This window comes from Bos grunniens, chromosome 23 (assembly GCF_055505025.1).
Source record: "Bos grunniens cultivar Pamir isolate PY7600 chromosome 23, Bosgru_T2T1.0, whole genome shotgun sequence".
In the NCBI taxonomy this organism is placed as follows: Eukaryota; Metazoa; Chordata; class Mammalia; order Artiodactyla; family Bovidae; genus Bos; species Bos grunniens.
Window position 1 is genome coordinate 43,064,520 of NC_141187.1, and position 27,774 is coordinate 43,092,293.

At 43.1% G+C, this 27,774-nt stretch overlaps 1 protein-coding gene across 18 annotated transcripts in view; it reads left to right on the forward strand.

Annotated features, from left to right (window-relative positions):
* DTNBP1 (dystrobrevin binding protein 1) overlaps positions 1-27,774 on the forward strand; it is a 191,300-nt gene that overhangs the window by 155,021 nt on the left and 8,505 nt on the right. Inside the window, exon 1 of one of the 18 annotated variants that reach the window (XM_086370235.1) lies at positions 1,321-1,466. The exons of the other annotated variants lie outside the window; for them this stretch is intronic. Coding sequence (XP_086226361.1) covers positions 1,424-1,466 — 43 coding nt within the window. The 5' untranslated portion in view covers positions 1,321-1,423. Of the gene's footprint in view, positions 1-1,320; positions 1,467-27,774 lie in introns of those variants that run through there. 18 annotated transcript variants of the gene reach the window in all.

The window sequence follows — 27,774 nt, forward strand, 5'->3', positions numbered from 1 at the left end:
AAATGAAAGAAATACACGTCGTCTGAGCTTCTTCTCACTCTATTGAGATTTTTCTGTTTCTGAGATTACATGTTAAAGGTGGACTTGAATTAAAAGATAACTTCCTTCTCCCTTTCTTAAGTCTGTCTTGCATATAGTGTGGCAGACTCGTTAAGCTCAGGGCAGACACATTAATCAAAGCAAAATCATAGCTCAGGAATTCATTCTAACGCCGGAGCATTCATGGAACTCTAACCCGAGGGAGGTGTTACCGCATCCTCGGTAATTATTTGTTAAGTGTTGAAGAATAAACTGGTAAGAATAGAGTAAGAACCTTAAGGCTTATTTTTCAAAGTGTTTATCAGTAATATATGACAAATGACACTTTCTCCTCTTCCCTCAGTTACACTGTCTTACATGGTGGTGGTGAGTAAATATTTGAACGTAGATATAATCTGGTATTACATTTATTTTTTTTAATTCTTTAAGAAATTACTCCCTGAAAATCTTGACTTCTCGGTGAATATTGGCTAGTTTTTTTTTTTTAACCTGTTTCCTTTTTTTCCACATGTCAATATGTGTTAGTGTATTAAAAAGATGGTTCATATTATGTAGCTTAGTATTTTAGTGAAGTTAGTGTCTGTATCCTAGGGTACAGAAATATTCATGTCCTGCCTGTTGATTTTGTCTCTAAGTCAGTTTATTTTTAAGACCTAGTTGATTCTTTATTCTAGTAACTGTCATAAGATGTTACACTGTGGCATGACCTAGAACTCTCAAAGATGACACTTTATATTGTAGAGGATTGTAATTCTAACAGCTTGGGTAGATATTAAACTGCAAAAATGTAAAGCCTTGATCAGGGTTGTGGTGCTTAAATGTTACCTTTCTGCAGTTTCTTATAATTAGTATATAGCACTCTTCTGTAAACAATAATTATAGCAATAGAGTCTTTTTAGAAATGTATCAGGACAACTTTACGTTGTATATCATGTGTGTTTGGTATCATGAATAAATACAGCTGTTCTGTTTCATTACCTTTTTGCTGGAACACTGTATAAATTTGACAGCAAAAATTACACCTTTCAGAAAAACTAGATTCCAGCACCACGAAAGAAGAGGCAAGTGAAGATTTTACCTGTCAGGCTCAAAAAGAGAGTTTATCTGTTGAATTCATATGAAGCCTCATGATTTTCTCTTAGTTTTTTGAAGGTTTGTGCTGGAAAATAACCTACAGGGTCTTGTAGCTCTGCTGTTTAAACTGTTTGGACAGGTGATGGAGTTAGCACTTTCTCAGAAGACTGGTCCATAGGTAATGATTTTTATGGATTTCCAGGGCCAATCAAGTGGCTGGCTGAGCCCTACAGGAGAGCCACCCAGTCACCACGTAAAGTCAGCCATGGCTTTCCTTGGAGAGATGTGCTCATGACATGAACAGAAATAGATGCTGGTGAATTGTTCTGGTGAATGCTTCTGGCCACTTTCAGGTGGGATTTTAGTGTCCTTAATGATCTTGAGTGAGGATGTTACATACTAAGGATATCAAATTGTTGACATATGTATTATAGATATTTAAAATCTCAGCTTGGTTATTTGCCTTTTAATTCTGTTTGCTTTTTTCTTACACATGGAAGTTTCATATTTTTATGTATTCAGACAGGTATTTAAAAATGACATCCTCCATTGTTTTTATGCCTAAAAAGTTCTCTCCCAACCAAAGAAATAAATGTTAACTTGTAATCTCTTCTGGTTTTTATTCTAGCTTAATTATCACTTGCTGATTTTACTCTAACAAATCTGGAACTTATATTGATGTATAGCGTGAAGTAAGCATCAGTTTTTTGCCGTAGAAGTAATTAATTTTTCTAGTACTTTGAAATCATCCTTTGCAGTCCTCAACCTCTTCTTGCCAAATTTTGTTGGCTACACTTTCTAATTTTTATTCATTGATTTTTGGTTGTGCTGGGTCTTCACCGCTGCCGGGGCTTCTTTCTCATTGCAGCGAGCAGGGGCTGCTCTCGCTGCAGTGAGCAGGCATCTCATCACGGGCTTTTCTTGCTGCTGAGCGCAGGCTCCAGGGCACGCAGCCTTCAGCAGTTGCGGCTCCCAGCAGTTGCGGGGCATGAGCCTAGTTGCTCTGGGGCATGTGGAATCTTCCCGGACCAGGGATCAAACCCGTGTCTCCTGCATTGGCAGGCGGGTTCTTTACCACTGAGCCAGTGGACCTTTCTCTGGCACTTTCTCCCTCTTTCTTCCTGCATCATCTGCTGAATAACTCCAGCACTTACTCTGAACTGAAAACTTCTTATTTGGTATTGGAGTATATAGCCAATTAACAATGTCGTGGTAGCTTCAGGTGAACAACAAAGGGACTCAGCCATAAATATACGTGTATTCATTCTCTCCCAAATCCCTCTCCCATGCAGGCTGGCACGTAACATTGAGCAGAGTTCAGTGTGTGCTGTACAAATATAGAGGTCCTTGTTGGTTATCCATCTTAAAATATAGCAGTACGTACATGACGTTCCCAAAGTCCTAACTGTCCCTTCACCCAGGCAACCATAAGTTTATTTTCTAAGTGTGTGAGTCTCTTTCTGTTTTGTAGGTTCATTTGTATCATTTCTCTTTAGATCCCACATATAAGGGATGTCATACAATATTTCCTCTTCTCTGTCTGACTTAACTTCACTCAGTGTAACACTCTCTAGGTCCATCCACGTCGCTGCAGATGGCATTATTTCATTTTTTAACAGCTGAGTAATACAAGGCCTGGCGTGCTGCAGTTCATGGGGTCGCAGAGTCGTACACGACTGAGCTACTGAACTGAACTGAACTGAATATTCCATCATGTATATGCACCACATCTTCTTTATCCACTCTTCTGTCAGCGGGCATTTAGGTTGCTTCCGTGTCTTGGCTACTGTAAATGGTCCAGCGCTTACTCTGATGTTCCCTGTGCTCCACTCTTGTTTTTCTGTCTCCTTTGCCTCGTTGTCCTTCCTCCCCCACTCATCCCAGTGGGAAGAATCTCTGGGTTGCATCCTTGGGCCTTTTCACTCACCGTTCTGTGGTCTCATCAGTTCCAAGGCTTTAAATACCATCTGATGCTCACAACTCCCTGATAAGATGGTTCCTGACCTGCCTCTCCCCCAAATCTAGACTGGAATAGCCAACTACCAGCTCCAATCTCTACAGCTGTGCCTACAGGAACCCTCAACCCAGCATGGCAGAGCCTGGTCTCCATACCCATCTTCCCACCTTCCTGGCTGCTCTGTCATCCCAGTGACACCACCATTCATTCTTCCTGGGGCTTTGACCACGACAAACACACAACCGAAAAATAAGATGCTGCTTGATCCCTCGCTTGCTCTCACACCTCACATCCGATTCTTCAATATATCCAATCAGCCCAGACCGGATCCCAGATCTGACCGGATCTTCCTCTCTCTCCCAGTAGGTCCAGGCTGCCTCAGTCCTGTGTAGAAGCTCCGGTGGCATCCTCGCCCAGTCCCTGCCACTCCTGTCTCCCTCCCTCCCCACCCAGTATCGCCTTCTTGCCCCAGATGCCCTGCGGCTTCTCATCGCACTGAGAACTGCGCCCTTCTCTCTGCTCGCTCAGCCCGCTGTTTGCCCCCACCCCTGACCTCACTTCCTCCCGCTCTTTCCCGGCTCCTCCGTCCAGCCCCACCGGCCACCCACTCTTCCTCCCGGGGGCCCAGCATGCCTCCCGTGCCTGGGGGTTCTCCTGAGCCCTCCACCTGCTCTGCTCCTCCTCCAGACAGTGGCCTGACTCCCTCCTTTCTGCTACCTTCTCAAAGGTATCCGTGTTTTCAGCTGTGCATTCTCTCTCTCTCTTTACCTGGCTTTCTTTTATGACATACCTTTCTTTTCTTTCTCTTCCGTGGAAACCTGATATACACTTACCTGGCTCTTCTCTGCTGCGCCCCGTGCGCCGAGACGGGGACTGACCCAGGACTCGGCAAGTACTCACTGGCTCTATGGAGTCTCAGGGCAGCATCCTGTCCCCTTGCCTTCTGGCTTGGATTCCTTTTAACTCTGTCTTTCAAACACTGTGGAGCCATCTAGCTAGCTATCTAAAACTTCAGATAAGCCGATGGAATTCCCATCAGTTACATCATGAGGCCTGGAAGTGGCTCCTGATTCTTCCAGCAGTGCTTCCCAGCTGTGGCCATGAGAGCGTCACAGTCACAGACTTTGTCACATCCACATATTAGCTGTACCGCTTCTGACTTTTTCTCTAAGTCAACTCATTTTAAAGAGAGATTTTAAAATACACTTCTTAGGGAATCCCCTGGCAGTCCCAGGGTTAGGACTCAGCACTTGCACTGCCAGGGGCCCGGGTTTTTGACCCCTGATCGAGGAACTAAGATCCCGCAAGCCATGTGGCACAGCCAAAAACAAAAAACAAAAAACAAAAGTTTTTAGTAAAATACTCTTCTTACTATAAATGGAAAACAAGTATCACTTGACACAAATAGAAACTGCGTAAGTAAATACATAACTATTAAAAGGCTTTTGCTACCGCAAATTATTGTGCATGCAGTATTTTGGAAAACTGAGCTTCAGGATTAAGTGCAAAAGCTCTTTATCTTTAACAGAGTCAATAAAATTTTTCCCAAAAGCCCATGCTTGCCTCTTCAGCTTCATCGTAGTTTTTTTTTTTTTTTGTACTGAAAACTTTGAGGATGTATTACTTGCTGGTTTATCTTGAACCAGACAGTTTTTTGAAAAGTGTTTTTCTCACTGATCTGTTAAGAAAGAAAAAAAGAAAATAACACTTCAGAAAGAAAGGATGTCACACTGAAAGCAATTTTGCCAAGAGGCAAACCTTGATGGCCGAGCAGTCCCCTCCTTCCTGCCTGGGGTCCTCTGAGCATTTCTTCACTGCTACTTTCGCAAGTTCCACCATTTGCACTTTAGTGAGACCAACATGAAAATGCCAGTCCCAGCTGGAAAGCGGCAATGTGGAAGCTAGGAGGAGCTCTTCTGTGGTCTCTTGCCCACACGTTTGACTTTGGAGAGTGGTGGCCGCTTTGTAAGGGTGAGCGGACTCTGGGTTTCTTTTTCACTTTTTTGTTCCTCTCGTATTCAGTCTCTTCTCACATTTCCCGTGCAGCGTCAGTAATGACCGTGAGAGGATTCTGTATTCTATCTAAAGAGCAAGTGCATCTTCTTGCAAGTAGGGAAATAAAGTTCATATTACAGTGTCTGCCCCCTTTTCTTTTCTCTCTCTCTCTTTTTTTTTTTTTTTTTTTACAAATTTCACACTGGAAAAGCCCAAAGAAGTGTTAGAGTCCATGAAAGTCAGATGGCGCTATGCCTTTAAATTGCTAATTTGGTTGGTGTAGACTCAAGGGTGAAGATATTACTGTTTTCTAGAGTAAGATGGTTGTGTTAGGTTGGCAAAATTTTGTGCTTTGTATTAGGGGAGAACACATAGCAGAAAACTGTGTTTGTAGAATAAACCAGTTTTAAATGATGTATTCAGAAAAATGGGCTTCCCTGGTGGCTCAGATGGTAAAGCGTCTGCCTGCAATGCGGGAGACCGGGTTTGATTCCTGGGTCAGGAAGATCTCCTGGAGAAGGAAATGGCAACCCACTCCAGCACTCTTGCCTGGAAAATCCCATGGATGGAGGAGCCTGGTAGGCTACAGTCCATGGAGTCGCAAAGAGTCGGACACGACTGAGCGACTTCACTTTCACTTTCAGAAAAATGAGTACTTAGAGCCTCATGGTGGAGAGCCCTCAACTGAGATCAGAACCGCCCCCCTCCTCTTTCTGGGCTGCCGCTTGGATTAGGAGAGAAACATTAGAAGGTGTCACCACTGACTGGCAAACGGACTTGCATGTTCTCATGTCCAAGTAACTCCTTGGAGTGGCTGCTCTCCTCCTCCTCGCTGACATGCATCTTTTGAGCACTTGAGCGGAATGCTTGCTGAGGGCCGTGCTCTCTGTGCCAGAGGATGCTTATTTCCGTGCTCATTGGAGAGCGCAACTGGGCTTCCCCCCGTAGCTCAGGGGTGAAGAAGCCGCCTAGTGCAGGAGACACAGGTTCGATCCCTGGATCGGGAAGATCCCCTGAAGAAAGCAATGGCAACCCACTCCCAGTATTCTTGCCTGGAGAATCCCACGGACAGAGGAGCCTGGCGGGCTGCAGCCCAGGGGTTTGCAAAGCGTCGGTCAGAAATGAGCTTGGATACGTTGGAGAGCATGACAGTGGATTCATTTCTCATAATTTTTGGTAAAAGCACTACGCTCCGAGCAGAATGACATCCACAGTATGAGACACCCCACGTTGTACGAGTGACGTATCTGCATCTTCCCTTGGGTCTTGGGAGCCGGACACCTGCCTCCCCTCACCTACTTAATTTCCTCTGTCTCAGGGGCCTTGGGTTCCCCCACACAACCCCCTCAGGGCTTGAAGTGATGCTGGTTCCCTTAGTGAACGCCCGTGCTTGTTGTTCTTGCTGTCTACTCTCTGCGCACCCTGGGATGTGCCCACCAAGGAAGAGCCCACCAGTGCTGGCATCCCCCGCCGCTGATGCAGCGCCTGGCACCCAGCAGGCCCTTGGCCCATGCTCACGGGAGGGAGGGAGGGGGACAGTCATCCATTTACGCACCATCTCTGTCTGCTCTGACTTTCTGTTTTTGTGATGAGGCGGTCTCCATGGGTTCTGCTTTGGTGTGTGTACGCAGATTCTGGAGAACGGTGGGCTTCTCCAGAGACAAGCTCTCTTTGAAGTGCTTAACCACGTGGGTTTGTCATCTTTCTGTTGTGAAGACATTTTTAGTAATAGCGACAGACTCTCTTTTATGCTTTAAAATAATGCTGAGAACTTGTATTAACTGCGTAGAGGAGAAGAAACTGTTTACGGAGTGACCATTCTGTTTCTCCCTTTTAAGGATTTTGCAGAGTTGACTCTTTTTGGATGAGTGTTTTTGTGATTTCTGTTTTCATTTCTTTTGGGTAAACTTCTAGGATGGTGAGTGCTTGCTCATGGTCGTTTGTGTTTAGTTTTTTTAAAAACTGCCACACTCTTTTGAAAGTGGCTCTTCTGTTTTTCATCCCACCATCAAATATGTGAGAGTTTCCGTTGCTCCACATCCTTATCAACACTTATTTTTATCCACTTTCTAAATTTTAGCCATTTTAGTGAGTATGTAATATGGCAGGGTTTTGGGGGGCAGTTTTAATTTGCACTTCCTTATTACTAGTAATATTCAACATCTTTTAACGTGCTTATTTGCCATTAGGATGTCTTCTTTGATAAAGTGACTCTTCAAATCTTATGCCCTCTTTAATTTCAATATTTATTTATTTATTCGGTTGGGGTTTGGATTTTTTACTGAAATATAGTTGACTTACAGTGTTGTGTTAGTCTCAAGTGTACAGCAAAGTAATTCAGTTGTGCGTATCTACATGTTGTCCCTAAGTTGTGTCCGACTCTTTGCGACCTCATGGATTGTACCCCGTCAGGATGCTGTGTCCTCCACTGTCTCCTGGAGCTTGCTCAGATTCATGTCCATTGACTTGGTGTTGCTGTATAACCATCTCATCCTCTGTCGCCCCCTTCTTGTTTTGCCTCCAATCTTTCCCAGCGTCAGGGTCTTTTCCAATGAGTGGGCTCTTTGCCTCAGGTGACCAAAGTATTAGAGCTTCAGCCTCAGTCCTTCCAATGAATATTCAGGGTTGATTGCCCTTAGGGTTGACTGGTTTGATCTACTTGCAGTCCATGGGACTCTCGAGTCTTCTCCAACACCACAGTTCTACATAAATATACATTCTTTTCTCACATTTTCTTCCTTTATAGGTTATTACAAGATAGTTAACATCACTTCCTCCAAAGTTGACTCTTTATGATGACTTATAGTAAAAGCTCATTAGCATTGACTTGCTCAGACATGTTATTGATTTGATGAACCAAATTCTTGAATTTATAAAAACCTTTGCTTTAGTTTTCTCTTATTCTGTACCATGTATCAGACATTTCCTATATGGTAGCAGGATGGAAACTGTGGGTGTTGAAACTAGACTATAAAATATACCTGGGAAAAAATAGTCTGAGTTAAAAACAAACAAATGAAAACTGGTAACTTTGCTCCAGAGAGGACACACAAAGCGTAACCCTTAAAGCACACGTTCTGGTTTAGCCAGGCTATGTGTACCTCTTGGGCCCTGGAGCCGGTGGTTAAGAGCACGGAATCTGGTGCCACTCGGAGTGCTCTCTGGGCATGTTACGTAACCTGTGAGCCTCCGTTTCCTCTTTGAAAGATGAAGATGAGAACAGGACCTACATCCGTGAATTGCTGTGAGGACTGAGTTGGTACACGCTCCAGGCTTTCAGCGGTGCCTGGCGTTTACATAAGAGTTAGCTGCTGTCACTACAGAGATGAGGCAGATAGAATAGTGACCTGTTTTCCATTATTTGCTCTCTCTGTGTTGTACTTGAAAAGCTCAGTGATACAGAAAAAGGGAAGAATCAAGTCCAAACCTCTCTGGGTTACCGGGCTGAGTTTCTGTGCGTCATAAATACAGGAGCGGTTGTCAGCAGTTCAGCACACGGGCTGGGTTTGCATCCTTTCATCGCTCACAGCTGCTTATCCTTGGCAAAGTGACCTAACTTCTGTTTGCTTACCTATAAAATGGGAATAATAGCAGTACCTATCTCATAGGGCTTTTATGAGAATAAGTGAAATAATAATAGTACCAGCCATGTAATAAACTTGGAATAATGTTAAGCTCTTTCTAATTATGAGTTTGTACTAATCATAATTCTTATTGATGGGACTCGTAGCGTTCCATTTTTGATTACCATGGGCTGCCTCGCTAAATGAAAACAGTGGTGACGCTCTGTAGATTAAGGTAACTGTTCACATACAAATATGAATTGGCCATTTTTATCATAAGTATATCTTCAGGACTCAAACTTTGGTTTTAGAAACAGTTTAACAAATGTGTGTTAGTAAGATTAAACTAGAGTATTAAAATAGTTTTTAGAAAAATGTCTTGAAATTACAATATGAAAACTAACACAATATTTTGAGTTCTAGAACGAGCTACTAACTTTTGAGATTTATAGATTTATTCTCTCATCCCTCATCTATTCTGCTCCTGTCAAGTCCAAGTGCAAGATGTAAAGATGAATAGGACTTCCTGTGTGCTCCCATCAGGAAATTCACAGCGTAGCTGGGAGACAGAGAGCGGCTGCAGGACCAGGAGTGAACTGTGGGGTCAGCGCGGGCTGCTGCGGGGTTCTGGGGGCGCCTGCCAGACAGGGAAGGGCGCCCAGAGGAAGGCCGTCAGACTTCCTTGCAGTCACGTGGCACTAAGCTTGTGGCATTCTGGGCACCTGTCTTGTGAGTACGCACTGATCTTGAAAAAGATCCCACATGGCTACTGAAACTCCAGGAGTGGTACTTGCAGTGAAACTAGGAGGGAGACGGTGGAGGAAGGGGGGAGGGAAGCTTCTTCACGGATCAGTGGTTTACAGTCTTTAAAGAGAGTACAGTGAGGTTTAATGTGACAGGTAATAGACCCTATCAGTCTCTTAATTTAGATTGACAGTTCTTTGAATAAATTTGAACTGGGACTAGCTGAAATCCTTCGTTTGATCAAGTAGGCAGTTAAATGAATTATTATGCTCCCCCCATCCCCTTTTTGTTACGGAAGTTATCAAACATGTACAGAATAGAGTATGGTGAAAGTCCGCGTCCCCATCGCCCTGCTTCAGGACCAACACACAGCCCGTCCTTTGAAAACAAATGCCCTTATGTGGTGTGATTCCTTCCATTAGTATCTCAATGTACACCTCTAAAAAGTAAGACTTGACCCCAACACCATTATCATACCTAAAGTAATTACAACTTCTTAGTACCATTAAGATAGAAAGATGTTGTAATGTTAGTTTTTTAGGTTAATAAGTGAAATAAAAGTTTCACTTATTAACAGAATAGTTTAAGTCATATATCTCTGTAATACCTAGTTTACTAATTTCTAGTTTACTAAAAGTATGCTTTTGAATTATTCTCTATTTGCATATTGTCTCATGTTCAGTTCACAGACTGTCTTAGTTCACATTAAAATATTATTTTATCCAGAAACTTTAACCCTCTTTAAGTGGAAATTTACAAAAGTCTGTGAACATAGTCGGCTTATATAAGGTACTCCAACAAAGAACAGAGTAATCACTTCATATAGAGTGTTTACTCCACAAACAGAATCAGCATGTCTCAGGGATCTGTTGGAAGGGGAAAGAATTTGTAAACTTTTTTATCTGCCAGTGAGCACCCTGGTTTGGAGGGTGGAGTTTTTGGTGCTTGCCCAGAGAGGAAGCAGTGGGCAGGTGCAAAAATAGGACATTGTTATGGTAGTGAGTTCATTGTCCTTACACAGCTGATGAAGTAACACATTTGCAGGTTCCTCTGCTTCATCCTCCCTTTGTTCTCTTGGGCAATGAGATTAGGCTAATGAGCAGATTTCTGCTGTTTTTATAATAATTTTTCAAAAGTTGGCCATAAATGTCACACAAAAATTCCAGTAGTGTCCCCCATTTGGTATTTCAAGTTGCTGCATGTGCTACCCTGTGAAACATAGCTAAACACCTGCGTGTCCTTGTTTAGCAGCAAAGGAGTAACAACTCTTTCCACCTTAAAAATTTTGTTATTAATTCTATTGCTACAAATATGTAGAATTGACTTTTTAATGAAGAGAAAAGAATATTTTGGTTATTAATACTCTATTCAGTACATCAAATAAAAATGTAAGATAGCCAAAGAAAGCATTCTGAACATCACAGTGCATTTTTGAATGGAGCTGGTTTTTGCAGAAAAGTGATTTAAATCCTTGTTTCAGTACGCCTTTATTTGAAAATAGGAAATTCATTTTCATGGGAGTGCCTCTCAGCAGGCTGTGAGTTGTGTTTTTCTTTTGGCTTCTGCATCAACTTCAAATTTTAGTTTATTCCCATGAGATTATTGTTAGTAAATCAGGAATTGATTTAGTCGATCTCTAAGTCAGAGTAGGTCACAATACCAAAATGTGATTTGATGAAAGTATGCAATGTAGGAGACCCGGGTTCCATCCCTGGGTCAGGAAAATCCCCTGAGAAGGGAATCTTACCTTGGAGAAGGCTTGCCCACACCAGAATTCTTGCCTAGAGAATCCCATGGACAGGAGCCTGGCCAGCTGCAGTCCATGGGGTCACAAAGAGCCACTAACACTTTCACTTTTGGGGCTTCCCAGGTAGCGCGAGTGGTAAAGAACCTACCAGTGCAGTTTAGACCTAAGAGATGTGAGTTCCATCCCTGGTCGAGAAGATCCCCTGGAGGAGGGCATGGCAACCCACTCCAGTATTCTTGCCTGGAGAATCCCATGGACAGAGGAGCCTGGCGGGCTGCAGTCCATAGGGTCGCACAGAGTTGGACGCGACTGAAGCGATTTAGTATGAGTGCATGGAAAGAGTATAGCCCACGTGTTTTACTTTTAGATTTTTTAATTAAAAAATTAATTATTTGAATTTAAATTACCTTTGTGTTCAAATATATCTTATGGAAAATGAAATCAGGCTCTTTGGAGATGATATAGCTGGTTTGGCTTTCTGTTTCTGATTAACTGTCTTATTTAAAGCATCAAAGTAAAACCAAATCGATTATTTGCATATCGGTATCTATGAAGGTTATCCAAATAAAAATAAGGTTTTTAAAAGATAAATTTCTGTTATAATCAGTGTTTTCTGATTCAACAAAGACTTGTGCCTGTTTCTTTGCTAAGCTTGGGGAAGTTGAAGTTGAAAAGATTCTTACTTTAAAGGAGCCGATAGTCTAGTAGGAAGAGATAGAAAAATAGTAAGACAGGGTGTGCAAATGTATTTGGAACAGAAGGGAATCCCTAAGGTGTCCCAAGGCTGTTGGGAAACGTACTTGGAAGCCTAGGTTAATGGCTGCTTTATTCTGTAAACCTTCACAAAAAGTAAATACTAGAATTCCCTTGTTGATTGCCCGCTACGTGCTTGGCACTCTGCTTGTCAGCAGGTTCACGTGTCAGTATGTACTTGTTCATATAATAAGTGTATGCACATATGTGTACATACACAATATACACGCACATGTACAGACAGACACACGAGAGACGGGAGAGACGCCCTCATGCAGGGTGGTCCAGCAGGAGGAGACAGGCACTTTACAAGCAATGGCCATCATTACCACAGGGACAGAGTTTAGACTGGTGAGGCGGGCGGAAAGGATGACCATTGTCTGAGCCAGAAGAACGAGAAGGAGAAAACCAATATGAATAAAGGAGGGGTAAGAAATTTCTAGCAGCAGGAACCATGCGTTCAGCGGTTACAAGGAAGTAAAGAACTTGGCAGGTGTGAAGATTGCCAGAGGCTGGAGCCACTGCAGAAGCCAGACCCCAGAACATCTTACAGAGAATTCGAAAGAGTTTGGATTTCATTCGTACTGCAAGGGAAGGCCAACAGAGTAAGTAGCGGGTGTGTGTATCCGGGGAAAGAAGTAACATCGGATTCATAACTTAAAAAGATGACTCTTAGTAAGTATGTCGGAGAAGGCAGTGGCACCCCACTCCAGTACTTTTGCCTGGAAAATCCTATGGACGGAGAAGCCTGGTAGGCTGCAGTCCATGGGGTCGCTAAGAGTCGGATACAACTGAGCGACCTGACTTTCACTTTTCACTTTCATGCATTGGAGAAGAAAATGGCAACCCACTCCAGTGTTCTTGCCTGGAGAATCCCAGGGATGGGGGAGCCTTGTGGGCTGCCTCTGTGGGGTCGCACAGAGTCCAACACGACTGAAGTGACTTAGCAATAGCAGCGGTGAGTATGTGGGGAAATGACTGTTGTTTTCTGGTTAGGCTCATGGGAAGGGTTAAGTTAAGAAGCAGAGGCCAGAGAGAAGGATGAGGGATGGGATTAGGATGGAGACCATGGGGATGGAAGAGACAAAAGTGGATTCCCGGGATATTTTGGAAGCAGAATTAACAGAATTTGGAGTAACTAGTTATTGGAGAGAGTGGGCAGCTTTGTCATCTTCTCAGAAATAGGAAGACTGAAATAGGTCCTTTGGAACTGGCAACATGCGGACCATTGGTCCCCATAAGGAGAGCCGCTTCAGTGGTGTGAAGGGGACGTGAGCCATGTTGGACACATCTTGTTAATTCTCAAAGCAGCCTTAGCGGCCTTGTCCCTGTTTTATGAATTTGAAAGGTTTGAAAGTGACTTTCCAGAATTACCCAGCTAGTAAGTGGTGAAGCAGGCGTTTGAACACTGTGCTCTTGAGCTCAGAGGCTGTGCTCTGTCCACTCTGTTAGGCTGCCTCGTACAGGACTTGTATGTTCCCGTCAGGTCATTTTGATTTGAACATGTCCACTGACTAACGATGTTGAGCAGCTTCTCATGCGTTTATTAGCCATTCATGTTTCTTTGATTAAATGACTACTGAAATATTATGCCCGTTTCTTAACTAGGTTGTCTTATTGAGTTGAAAGAGTTCTGTATTTTGGATACAAGCTCTTTATCAGATATGTGATTTGCCAATATTTTCTTCCAGTTTGTGGTTGTTCATTTCCTTATTTATTTTGAAGCACTAAAGTTTTTAATTTTGGTGAAGTCTCTTTTATCGAAAAAAATAAAATTGTAATGAATTGTGCTTTTGTTGTTATATCTAGGCATTCTTTGCCAGAGTTGAGGCCATGAGACTTTATTCTCTTCTAGAAGTTTTATCGTAGGGTGGGTTTCACTTAATTGTGGAGGTCATGGAATCCTTCTGTGAGGAAGTGGTACTTAGGCTGAGGTCTGGAAGCTGAGTAGGAACTAAAAGGGGAGGGGAGAGATCCCAGCAAGAGGAATAGCATGTGCAGAGCTGAAGTCTGATGAGATTGTGTCAAGTTTGAGGAGGCAGAGGAAGGAGACCATTTGGGCTGGGGGCAGGGAGTGGTACGTGTGAGACTGGAGAGGTGATGTGGTCGCTCAGGTCGTGTGAAGCAGGGGTGTCCAGAGGCTTTCATTAGGCAGGGAGTGACATGACCACGTTTGCTATGCAGACTAGCATAGCCACTGTGGCTACACTCCGGCTACTGTGCAGGAAAGGACTGGAAGAGGGCTGCTGAAGATCTGACTGACCAGCTAGGAGGCTCTTGACCAGCTAGTGAGAAACGGTGGTAGCTTGGACCCAGGGGAAGTGGGAAAATTAGGACTGTTAGGGACACTCGTGGGCTTACCTGCCTTGAATTCTACATGGTCGAGCTTCCCAACCAGGAGGTTATAATAAGCACGAGTAAGCCAGTGTCTGTGGCTTCCACTCTGGTCCCTAGCAGACACCTCTTCTGGGTTCTGTTTGTTGGATTTTCTTTACCAGAAGGAGATGGTCCTAATAGCCCACACACAGCAATTTAGTTTGAACGTTTTCACTGCTTTTCTGCCACTTCACAAGGCTTTGGAAAAAAATTAAAAGCAGGTTACTTATTCATTCCTATGTCCATTTCATTAAAAAAAAAGTAAGTACTTATTAAACGCTGCACACACATAAGATCAAGTCCCTTTGTTGTAGAAAAGTGGCTTATAATCTAGAGTTGAGTAGTCTCAGATGGACCCTCCTGTACTGTTAATTCAGGAAGTTATCAGGGGAAATGTGGCTGAGTCTGATGAATATGAGAGAACAATCGCAGTGCCACAAACTGTGAGCTCCAGCCCACTAATTCAACAAAAGATGATTGTGAGACGTTTTCAGGGACTATAGTATCAACTTGAACTCTGAGCTTTTATTTTAGTTCTAAGATATGAAATGTGGAAGAATCTTTTCTTTGATTTTTCCAGAGTGTCCTTTAATTGACTCAGTGAATTAATAGAAGCAAATTACTATTTCTCAAAGGGATTACCAAAAAATCAAATTCATATTACCTTTCAAAATACAACAGAAAGCACTGGGATTTCTAGCCTGATGGTAAGAAGTATCTTACTCAGAAAACTAAAACATATAGATTTTTTTCTACATGCTTCCATTCTGTCTGTGAAATTGATACCTGTGAACAAATTTCCTCTTCTACAATTTCCTGAAGTGTACAGAGAATCCAAAGCTTCTCTTGACTTCAGTTATAGAGAAAGAGAGGTAATTAAATGCTGCTGTAAAGAAGGAAAGACAGTGTGATGTTGAAATCCCTTTGCCAGGTCATTTTAGCTTCTTAAGGGCATACATGGTAAATTTAGACCCTCAAAATTTAGCGATTTTAGAAAACTTGAAAATATTGCATCTCACGTGCATACCCATGATGGTAAATGGGAAAGAATTAGGATTAAGAAGGGGCTTAAAAAAAAAAGTCATAAGAAATGAACTATCAGATTCTGGGACACGTAGGTTTTTATAAGCAAATTTAAGTACTGGCAAAGCTGTCTGAACTGAAAAGGCAGAGCTACCTGTTGCCAAGAGCATCGTCATTAATTGCCTTGACCATGGAGGATCAAAGTCCCCCTGTGAACAAGGGAAGGCAGATACAGGGCAGAGAAAGGCCTGGACAGTTTGTGGCAAAGTGCTGGTCGGATCACTCTTCTGTCTCTCTGGAGTGCTCTGTGGTTCCATCTGCCCCAACTGAGGACAGAATGTATATGTATCTGTATGGTGCCATCACACGTAACATGAAGTTTGTGTCTTTAAGGGTTTAAAAATCTTATATCTCTATCCAGGGCCTTAGTTTATATGCTAACGTATTCAAAGAATACGGAAACACAGGGCTGCTCCACTGTTTCGTATAGTCAATTCAATTTGTATTACTATGCCTTCAGGCAGACTTTTTCATAAGGTAGCAAGCTTTGGGGGCTTTTTTGGTTGGTTGGTTGGTTTTTCTCTTCTGCTTATGAAAAAATAAAGTGATAACCTGAAATTAGTTCTGTTTTGGTTTAAACTTCTTTCTTGAGTGGGTGTTTCCCGAATGCTGTGCCTTCTTACTCCTATCTTGTAATTAATCATCATTTGCTATTTTCACAGTCATTCTTAAGTTCCTACTTTGTACCTAGAACAGGGGAAGTTCCCTAAGAAAACAGTGTTTCTGTGCAGTGGATTGGTGGGCAAGGCCTCATTCTAAGGAATATCGCCATTACGTAGAAAGTTCACGGAGAGCACCCTGTCATGTCACATCCCAGCTTCAGAACGCTCCGGGTCTTGTTTTAGGAGTGGTAGCTCAGCTTATGGACTTTTCTTGAAAAAGAGTAGGCTTCTTATATATCTTGCTGCTGTGTTAAGTACATATCATTGAGTACATATAAGGGAATTCCCATAATCTCATGTCTATGTTGAACTCTTCATCAAAAGGATAAATATCCTTACGGTTGTATGCTTCTGAATAAACTCAATTCTCTTTCAGTTTCTCAGGCCACTTTCAGTTGTCAGCCCCAAGGGAAAGTTCACTACATCAGTTTGTAAATATGAATTTTGAGGAGGGGCTCAGAGGCTGTATTTTATTGACCATTTAGGGGTGGCATTATTTTGGAGCACCACTTTTAAAAAATGTTTGTTTGTCTGCACCAAGTCTTAGCTGCGGCCCGCGGGATCTAGGTCCACGACCAGGGATGGAACCCAGGCCCGTGCGTCGGCAGTGTGGAGCCCTAGCCACTGAACCACCAGGGAAATCCCTGGAATGCCATTTTTAATGGTTTACAGGATTCTCGGCCAACTTTTCCGTAGTCCTTGGGTAATGGCATTTCTGTATTAAAGTGAACCTTGTTAAGCTCAGCGGGTTTTGAATGCGCTGCACTGGTTTTATGGGCCGGTCTAACGTCACTGTCCACTGCCAGCCCCCGAGAGCCAGCTGCAGGCGCTCCCGGCTCGCACTCTTGGCCTTGGTGGCGATGCATGTCTCTTCTCAGCACACGTGATGAGATGCCAGGGTTTCCCTTCAGCCGCAGCGCTCTTTCCTGGGCTGCTGTGTTTGTCTCCTGCCTGCCTGCGCCTTGAACACCCGGGCTGCTGTGACTGCCTTCTGCGCCTCTGCCGGCAAGCAGCCAGTGGGAAGCCTGCTTACCACCCACCTGTGCACGTGCCCCTTTTTCCTGCCAGGGTGGTTCCCAGGTCATTCACCACTCAACCAGGCACTGAGGGCACCAGGTTGAGCATGTAGGGAAACTCTCTCCTCATCTCTTAGGGTTAGTACCTACACCCTGAGCATCAGCCTGACAAAAGACAGGTTTTTTAAAAATTTGATGGTAGTATTTTAATTTGTATGTGCGCATGGAGGCCTCCATAGAAAAGAAGTGAAGATGCAGAGCAGCAGTTATACCCAGGGGTTTATATACCATTTTAACAAAGGGTGTGATAAACTCAGTTCAGTTCAGTCGCTCAGTCGTGTCCGACTCTTTGCGACCCCGTGAATCGCAGCACGCCAGGCCTCCCTGTCTATTGTGAAGACGTAACTAGACAAGGAGGGAGAGTTCAGGCTTCCAGAGGTGGCGAACTGTGGGAACGTGTGTGAGGACCTCGTGGGAGACCGGGATCGCCGAGTGAGGTTTGCTGCGCAGACTCCGGTGGCTGCCTTCTCTGTTGATGCCTAGTAGGGAAAAGGGGGAGCCTGCTTTACAAGTGAAAATTTACACGAAATACTTGCTTTGCACCCTGCTTTCAGAGAGGGGAGGCCCAAGAGCTTCTCCCACTTCCGTTGTTTCTATGTCACCTTTAGCCGTAGCTGGAAATAATCCCCCTGCCAGGGTGGTGTATTTGGGGGTGGCATACCCACAGCCCTTTAAAAGACATTGTGTCTGCCCTCAAGGAACCTAGTGTCCAGTTGAGCGGACAGAGGGCAAGCGAAACTTACGCCTTAGAGCAGGAGGGAGCGGGAAAGAGCACCTGAAAGTCCCTGCGTTTGTCAGGGGGGCTGCAGTTGAGCTGAGAACCAGAGGTGTGGGGCACCTCTGAGCCAGGGGCCCTGCGGGTCACAGGCAGGGCAGGGGAGAGCGCGTGATTGGTTGGAGCCCCCAGATGTTGACTGCAAGTCCTGGGTAACTGGGGAGGCAGTTTCTCAGCCATACCTCCTCAGTAGGGGTCTAGGTTCCAGGCTGTTCTGACGGAAGTCCTCACTGTCCATAATGTAGTTGAAGACAAAACAGGAAGAGCAGAGCGTAAGCTAACCTCTGAACACAGTTCTGAATCAAGGCAGTGTGTCTTTGACACTTCGCCCTTGTCTCTTTCACTTTCTGGTCCCTCGTTCTGCGAGGCGTTTATTTCCCTCATGGCCTCCTCCTGAGGCCACCATCACAGCTGCCCTGCCACCGCGCTTTCTTCACGATCATCTGTCTGTCTACCCATTTCCCCCGCATCTGCATGAGCCATTAATCTGAGAGAAGCATTAGAGAGCAAGCATAAGACACTAATTCACATTAAATTTTGAATGTTGAAATTTTCTAAACACTCCTAAACATGGTATTCTCAACTTTATAAAAGAGAAATGTTAAATATGTGAATCTCTAATGGTGAAATTTCAGGAAGTAGTTCGAAAGGAAGTGAGGAATTTAGTCTGCTCAGCAGGCTACCCCATGTGTTGAGCCCCTTCTTCGTGCAACCTCTTCCTCCCCTTCTGGCCTCTGGGATCTAGTCAAGACCCATCTCCCACCATTGCTGCTGGCTGTGCCACCAGCCTGTCTGGGAAGCAGGGAATCCATGTCTCATCCCCACCCCGTTAGCTGGCTATACTGAGCTTAGTCACTGAGTCGTGTCTGACTGTTTGCGACCCCATGGACTGTAGCCGGCCAGGCTCCTCTGTCCTTGGGATTCTCCAGGCAAGAATACTGGAGTGAGTTGTCATGCCCTCCTCCAGGGAATCTTCCCAACCCAGGGATTGAACCCAGGTCTCGTGCACTGCAGGCAGATTCTTTACCAGCTGAGCTTCCAGGTGTTGAGGGACTTACAGTGGAAGGAGGGAGGGGACCGAGGTAGCCATTCCTGGTACTAATTTATTCGTTAAGTCACTCATTCATAAGCCTCCAACAGCTCATAATTGAAAGTGATAAATCCCCATTTCTAAAGTATTTTCTGGAAATAATGAGGTATGATGGGCTTTCAAGCATGCTGAGATTTGTCACTGACCCTTCCAGGGGCAGAATGTTTCCAACTTGGAGCACAGGAACATTTATAAGAGGCTGATATCCAAAAGCATGTTGAGCTTTGGGTCTCGTGTGGTAACTGTTTATAGTTGAAATATATGCACTCTTCTGTTGTAAATATTGTGGGAAATAAAATTCAGAGTCCTTTTAAAAGTGTTCCTGAATTCATAATAGATTTCTGTTGTCATGCATTCTCTCAGTAAATTGTCAATAAAAGTGCACCCACTCTTAAACTTGAAAAGGTTCAAAACCATGGTTCTAGATTATAATTTTTTGACTACTTAATTTGAAATGAAGGCAGCGCAAGTGAAAACATGTCTGAAGGTAATTGTTTTGACTATTACTGAGTGTTCTTCAGTGATATTTAGCCTAAAGAAATCTAACATCTGAATTATTCTATCAGCGTAGAGAATCCTTATGCTCATGTGTAACATTCCACTGAACCTGATTTTCATCTCGCAGCATTGCACCGTGGAGTGTAGGGAAATGCCTGTCCATCCAGTGGGTCCCCTCCCCTGTGGACAGGACAGTTCCTAAGGGGGAGGTGGGGTTGGCCCCATGGGAGCCGGATTTTGGTGTTCTGACCTGGGCTGTCGGGGGACAGGAGATGAAGAGCAGTTCCTCAACTTTGCTTTATTCCTGTGTCCTGTTAAAATGCAGATGTCCTGTTAGCTGTACTGGGAGCTCAACCTGGTGCTCTGCGACACCCAAGGGGTGGGAAGGAGCACCAAGAGGGAGGGGACATACGTATACTTATGGCTGATTCATATTGTTGTGTGGCAGAAACCAGCACAATATTGTAAAGCGGTTTTCCTCCAATTAAAAGTAAATTTTAAAAAATGCTGGAGGGAAAGGTAACACAAGCTACTGAGGGCGGAAATGAGCTTCGTTATGTAGATAACTCTTTTATTCTTTAAAAAAATATATGTATTTATTTACTTGACTGTGCTGTCTTAGTTGTGGCACATGGGATCTAGTTCCCTGAGCAGGAATCAAACCCAGACCCCCTGCGTTGCGAGGGCAGAGTCTCAGCCACTGGACCAAGGAAGGACCTCTCTTCTTCTTTTGGGTTATGGCCTTACTGTGCATCTTCAGAAGTGGTACCCTTAGGTGAAAGTACAGATTTTAAAAATCAGATTGCTTTTTAAGAGTCTTCTTAACAATTCATTTCATGGAAACACTGGTAATCAAAGCGTCTCACCTTTTGTCAGAATTGTTTTTCTATTGGCCAGTATGCAATTGGATAAAACAGTATTTCATCTTTGATAAACTACTGTGCTGAACAGTTTTTTTCTGTGAATTGTCTTTTTTCTACTGAAAAGATTTTATTGAGGTCTGAATTTTTTCTAATAGTTGTTGTTGTTTATGGTAAAAAGAACGGTCTTTTGCATTTGTGGCAGCTTTTTCCTCAATCTGTTGTTTCCCTTTTCATTGTGTTTTTTAAACATCCAAGAATGTTTACTGTTCACGTGACTCGGGATCTGTGGATTTCTTCAATACTGTGTAAGGTCCCTTACTTGTAACTTTAAAGATTTAATTTGGTTTTCTTTTTATTTTTCCATATGTCATTTTTGGTATTCAGTTATTTAATTCATCTTGTATGCCCTTAAATTGATTTTATAAATAACCAGCTAATTTTCACAATGCCACTTATTGCAAAATGCTTTACTTCCTCATTTGTTCCAAATATATCCTGAATTATATTTGTTTAGCATATGATCAACTCTCTCTTGGGGGTTTTCCATTCCAATAATCAGCCCATCTCTTTTTGTTTTTCATAAAGTTTAAATTGTTGTTTTGTGAAGTGTTTTAAAATCTGGTGGGACCTACCTAGGCTTCCTCACCCCCTCCTTTTAAAAAATACATGATTAAGTTTTGATACCAGAATTACTATGAAAAATCCATCAACTAGCTTTTGATTCTTTCCCATACCCATGGCCTTTGAAAACTTGAAATAATTTGTCCATTAGATTTTGATATTTAACAGTTTCACTTCTTGTGCTGATTTCTGTAACCTGTATTATTTTTAAATCAGATTATTCATTTCATTGATGCTTCAAAATGTGTTAGCCTGTATTTGGGCATGATAGTATGGGGAGGAAAAAAGTTTTCCCCTTATCCTCTTAGGGTCCTTGGCTGAGTCTGAGAATTAAAATGGCAACATCAAGAGAAAAGTATAGAGATTAATGTTAAATTTGACATGATCTTGGGGCCTTCATAAGGAAATGAAGACCTAAAGAAACAGACTTGAGTGTTTTGAGCCCGGTTTAATGAAGAGTGGACATTCATGGAGAAGTGTCGTTAGGACAGAGGCTCTGAGTGACCTGGAGGAGACTGTGCCTGCGTGTTGGAGTCTTCTCTGTGTCTTGGAGGTAAGGATGCTCCTGTCCTGTGGGTACGGGAAGGGAACACCCCACCATGAGGACCTTATGACCTGCTTCAAGGGCACGAGCCGGGGGCGTCAGAGCGAGTGCCCGCTTCTCTTTCCTCAGACTCCACATGCCAAGTCCTGAACCCCAACCTCAGTCACATATTTTTCATCTCTTCTGCCTCCGTTGCAATACCCTTTCATATCTCACTCTGAGTACTTAATTTTTATTTGTCAGAGTTTATCAGCTTTAAACACAGATGTAATGTGAGGCTGTGTACGTGAATGTCTAGTGGAGATGACGTCTCTGCAGATGGAGAGGACAAGGACCTGCCGCCCCTAGGTCAGGTCTGGGTTCAGGACAAAAAGCAGAGGGTCACATCTTTTGTCTCCTGTTGTATGAAGCCCCAAGCCCCTGAGCCAGGGCCTGGTAAGGGATTCCACGGAACGAGAGAATAGCGTTTTCTGATTCTGAGGGTACTTGTGTCTCATCAGTGAAGAGGACTGAGGAGGAGCCAGGGTTGTTTATGTGTTTTGGCTGCTGCTGGAGACTTTCCTTTTTAGATGACTTTGTAAATATTTCAGGGTTTAGGAGAGGACATTTCTGTCATTTCCATGAATTGTGGCAGCTTCCCCATCTTATATTTACTGTTTTCCGTTATATAAATAGTTGTACAGAGTACAAAATCTGAATAAAGTGGATGCACAGAAATAGTTCATCAAGACCTGTGGTTCTGAGTCTGGTCCTTGGACCAGCAGCAACAGCGTTGCCCTGGAATTGATTAGAAATGTAAATTCTCTGACCCGACCAGATACTGAGTTACAAAGTCAGTGCTGGAATGCAGCGATCCAGCAGCCTCTGTCACCAGTCCTTGAGTTGACTTTGATGACACTACAGGCCTACTATCTCCATCACGCCTTTGAATGAACTCTGTAATAGTTGATTTGATACTTAGACACAAGCAGCTGGTTTGTCCTTTGTCTAGAGTGTTTAATTGTACTAACAACAACAACAACAAACTGTGGAGTTTGGAAGGATTCCTATAGCAATATAAACCTTTCCCACCCCCCACCCCCAATAATTATTAAGTAGGTCACAACTCTTAAGTAAAATGGAGTCTGTCAGATAGGACTTTAAAATTCTAGGAAATTGTTAATAGTTCAATCTGATTTTCTTGAAATGTCACTGTCTTAAAAGGTCCTAAATTTCTTACTGCTAATCTGATTTTCATATAATTTTACCAAAAAAAAAAAAAAAAAAAGATAGGATTTGGGGGACTTCTTCCTGCCCCAATCAAAAATAAGTAAAAATAGAATTATACTGTTTTAAGAGCTGGAAGTGACTTTCTTATGGATATCATCCAACCCTATCCCCTTGACCAGCAGAGAGCAGTAGCCAGGCCAGGTCTTCTAAGCTGCCTTGTTCCTGCACTAAAAGATAAGGTACAGTTGAGCATGTCTAGCTTCCTGCTTTGAGCAGACCTGGAACACGCTGTTTCTGCAGTGTCCATTTTGCTAATACTCTAGACAGTGGTCATTTCCTTCAGGGTAATTGATAGAAATTTTTTTAAGTGTTCCAGAAGTTTAGATACTAGAATAGTGTTTGTTTCCTGTGACATGGGTTTAGGAAGCAGCTGCTGCAGTAGATGCTCTGAAGGACTGAACTTTGTGAAGTCTGCTCACGAACTGCCATGGCTTGTCTGAGTTACTTACTCTGAAAAACCAGTCATTATTCTAAACTGCTACATGTGAGGTAAGAGTTATCGTTTATTAGTTGCATGTAAAAGAAATGCGCCATTTGGTTCTTGATAAATGTGTGTGCATTCATGCACACACATGGGTGTGTTGGAGGGAGGGTGAAGAAAAGCTCTGTAAAGTCATTTCACCTGCTTTTTAAAAATATGTTGACTTTAACATGCACAGCATTTTTTTCCCAAAGACTTATTCTGAGGAATAAGGGAAGGGCTCTTATAATACTCTTGAATACTCATAGGAATAATATATGGTATAAATAACTGTAAATCTGTCTTGGAAACTAATTATTGATGAAGGCTAACAGAAAACTCTTACAAACTGTAGTAACATAGGGCAGAGAAGTTGGTATTTTAAATGCATGTTTAAAACCTGCCGTTCTAGGACAGTATTAGTTAAAGCTCTTTTTGTCCAATCTGAGACAATTTGCATTCATTTGTTTAAGGTGAGGCAGAAGGTTGGGGAGACTTTAAAAACGGTTGAGTGTGCCTTATTGTGAAAACTTATTTGAGATAGAAATAAAAGTTAACTGTTAAATGGTAAAAATACACAAGAGGTGGGGGTTTAAAACTGGAAGGAAATCATGTCTATTTTTGTCTTCATCTAACAAGTCCCCAGTTCCTGTGTAGAATTTTTCTAAAACTAAATGTTTTTCTATTTAAATAATAGCAATTATTGAAAGTAATTAAGAGGAAGTTGAGCCTTGTTTCTGACAGAGAAGGAGAAGGGAAGGAAATGATTCCCTGAGCACACAGTCTGTGGGTCTCACCAAATGCTGGTGAGGCAAGAGGTCACCCGGACACGGGATGGGAGCCACTCTGCAAAAGTTTGGCAGTTCCTCTCAAAACCAGAAGGTACACTCACTCACCATATGACCCAAGAATTACAGTCCTGGGTGTTTATCTCAGATGACTTATTTTCATCTGGAAGCTGGTACACAAACATTCATCGCAACTTCACTCATAATATCCAGGTGTCCTTCAGTGGGTGACTAGTCAAACTTAACTGTGGTCCCCCCAACCATGGACACAGCTCAGCAGCAAAAAGGAACAAGTTATCAACATGAGCAGCTGCTGAGATGAATCAGGGAAATTCCAGCTGAAAAAAGCCAACCTCAGAAGACTATATACCACATGGTTTCATTTATGTAACCTTTATGAGATGACATGATCATAGATTTGGACTAGGGAGGGGAGCGGGGAGGGAGGGGAGGGTGTGATTACCAGAGGGCAGCAGGAGAAGCTTTGTGGTAATAGTAACATCCTGATTGCAGTTCTTCGTGAGCCTGCACAGAGCGCCCCGCCCCGTACACTCACACGCGCGTATACATGCCTGGTGAGACCTGAACGAGCTCTGCGGGCGCACCAGCGCTGCAGTGACTGCGGCGGTGCCTGGAGCCCTTTGAATTATGGTTTCTCTGGGTCATGTGCCCAGGAGGGAGTCGCTGGGTCATACAGTAGTTCTATTTTTGGTTTTCTTAAGGGACCTCCGTACAGTTTTCCATAGTGCCTGCACCAATTCCCATTCCCTTTCTTCGACACCCTCTCCAGCATTTATTGTTTGTAGATTTCTTGATGAGGGCCATTTTGACTGGTGTGAGGTAGTTCTGATTTGCATTGCTCTAATAATAAGCGATGCTGAACATCTTTTTTATGTGCCTCTTGGCCATCTGTATGTCTTCTTTGGAGAAATGGCTATTCAGGTCTTCCGCTCACTGTTTCATTGGGCTGTTAGTTTGATATTGAGCTGTATGAGCTGTTTGTATATTTTGAAAATTAATCTCTTGTCAGTTGCTTCCAGGGGTTAAAACTGCACTTCTAATGCAGGGGCATGGGTTTGATCTCTGGTAGGGGAAATAAGATCCTGAACACCTGCCGTGCAATGCAATGGAAAAAAAAAAAAAAGGATTTTAATTTATTCTTAGTTTTAATTATTTATGTTGAATGAAAAATGTTCTCAATCTTAAAAATAAGTAGCAATTGCCAGAATTTTCCGTAACTCATATTAAATTTTATCGTTTTCTCTTTTAACATTTTTGTATTAAAGAGACTCTCCCTTCTACCAGAGAGGTTTGTCCTGGTTTTCCTTCTTCCCAGCAGCCCTGGGCTTTTTCAGTCATTAACACCTTACTGTCTTTTATTACTTATCAGCTCTGTTAAATGGACTTAGTTGTGGAATAAGTTGAAATTGTTCCTGAAATGAACCTGATGGATTTTTTATATTTGATACATTTTGTGCTACCCTTATGCCCCATTAAAACATATAACTGAGAATTGATTATACCATCTTTGCTGGTAATGGGATTTTTTTTGTTGTTTTGAGAAATTATCCATCTGAAATTGATAGTGGAGGCTAGAATGGAAGTTGCAGTCAGATAAAGCTTGAGCAATGACCTGGAGTTGAAATCAAAGGAGACACGGGCCTGGGCTGATAATGGAATTAATCGATTACTCCTGACTCCTGGGAGAAAAACGGCAGCATCTTTTAATGTTTCGGGGTTTTTTTTTTTTTTTTTTCTTTTTAGTCTTTAGGCTAGTTGTTGAAGTTCTTAAATCTTTGTCAGGTTTTCCCCAGTATAATAAATAACATCTTAGATGTGAATAAGCGGTCATTTTTCCTTCAGAAAATGTCCTATGATTTATGTCTTCCAATAGTCATTCCCCCAAATTCAGGTGATATTAAACCTCCAGATTTGAAATACTCCCTGTGTCCGTCATCATTTCTCCACTCCCAAATGTAGTTGTTTCTTGGCAAAAGCTGAACTGATGATTCTAGAACAAACAGCACAATCAGAACACATTTGCTCAGGCATTAGCTGGGGGTGAATCCTTAGCTGCTGAGCAGGACAGTGATCTTTAGTATCTGCCGTGTGCTTTCGTCATGACTGTCCTGAGTGCAGAGCTGGTGTAGAGTAAATGTACTTAGTTCTCAGTGAATCTGGCTTGGAATTCAGCCCTGAGATGCAAGAGGGGCTCTGAAATAAAGTGGGAAATGACGAAGGGAGCTTGAGGCTGTTTCAAATAACTAGGAACATGTCTTAAAACAGTGATTATTTTCCTTTAAGTCATTTTAAGTTTGCTAATCCAACCATCCCCTACCTTTTGCGAGGGCTGGAACGTGATTAGATTTCATTCCAGCATAGAAGACTTAAGATAAAAACTGCAGGATGTATCATGCAGAAACATGAGAGAATTGAACTTTTGAGGCAGAAGTCTTGAGAAGAAAGGTTTCAAGTTATGTAATTATATATCTATAGAAAATCTTAAGATAAAAAAGATACTCTTTAATGAAAACCCCTTTGATGATTTCTGCATTGATCTTTGTTTCTGAGCTGCCTATTTTGGAAATTTTTTTTAAGAGTTATTGAACTTTGTTTGAAGTGTTTGAAGCATACTTAATCTATTCGGGGGTTGACTTATTCTAATGCACTTGGCAGTCTTCAAGCATTTGAGCAGATGGGGTGACGGCTGAAGCGAAACAAGTGAAAAGACATCCTCTCGAATTCCCTTTCCCTCTCACAAGTGCACTCTCAATTCCTTGCACATTTAACTAAGGGTACTGATAGGTGACTTGTTCTGAAGAGTCTGCACAGGGCTGAGCGCGCTGGGGTGAGTCCACGAGTACAGGACGCTGTGCTCATCCAGGCTCTGGTGGTGTTTCCTATCCTGTGCTTTTCCCAATAGTAACGCTGGTCATGATATTAGCCATCAGCTGGTGGTGAATACTGTGTGCCTGGTGGTTCTCGTGTGGCCTCCTATTTAATCCTGCCGACACCCATATGAAATAAGTTTCTCTCTCCCTGAGGCCCAGCAAGGCTCAGTCAGTCGTAGCTGGTATTAGACATCCTTGCTTGGATTTCTTGGGAAGCAGAGCCTGAGATGAGGATTTTGCTGCAAGTGGTTTGTTTGGGAGGTGATCCAGGGACGTAGGGGTGAGGGGCCAGGAGGAAATGTCAACAGAGGGATGCGTTGCTGGCCACCACTGCAGCCCCACCAAGATCCCGGTGACGTGTTCAGAATGCCTCCGGAATTGCCCACCCAGCAGCTGGGGGGTGGGACACAGATGCCCTGACTGCTGCCTCCATTCCCGGGAGCTCCTGGGCTAGGCCGGTTTATAGGTCCCGTGGGCTTGAGAATTGGAAACACGTGAGATGAACCTTGAGTGACGATCTCGTGGGTGTTCAGATGAGCTCACAGAGAAACCAGAGGTGGGCTAAAGGGGGTTCGTGTGATGTGCAGAAGCATCTGCCAAAAGGGGAAGGGCCCGAGCCAGCCCCATGCTCTTTACAAACCATCTCCCTGTGGGGAGAGAGGCGCGTGTCAAGGTGACAGGTAAATTCCGGGGGTGTGCAGTGACTGTCGGTGAGGAGACTGCACATCATCGCCTTTCCCTGTGAGTACAGCCGTCGGGAAGATTTACCTTCCTGTTAGCACTGGTTCTCATTCTTTGCATATATGAAGATCAGGATACAAGAATATCCAGAGAATTCTAAATGTTGACGATGGTAACTGATTAGGGGTTAAAAATATACAGCATTATCAAGTTTTCATAGTCTCT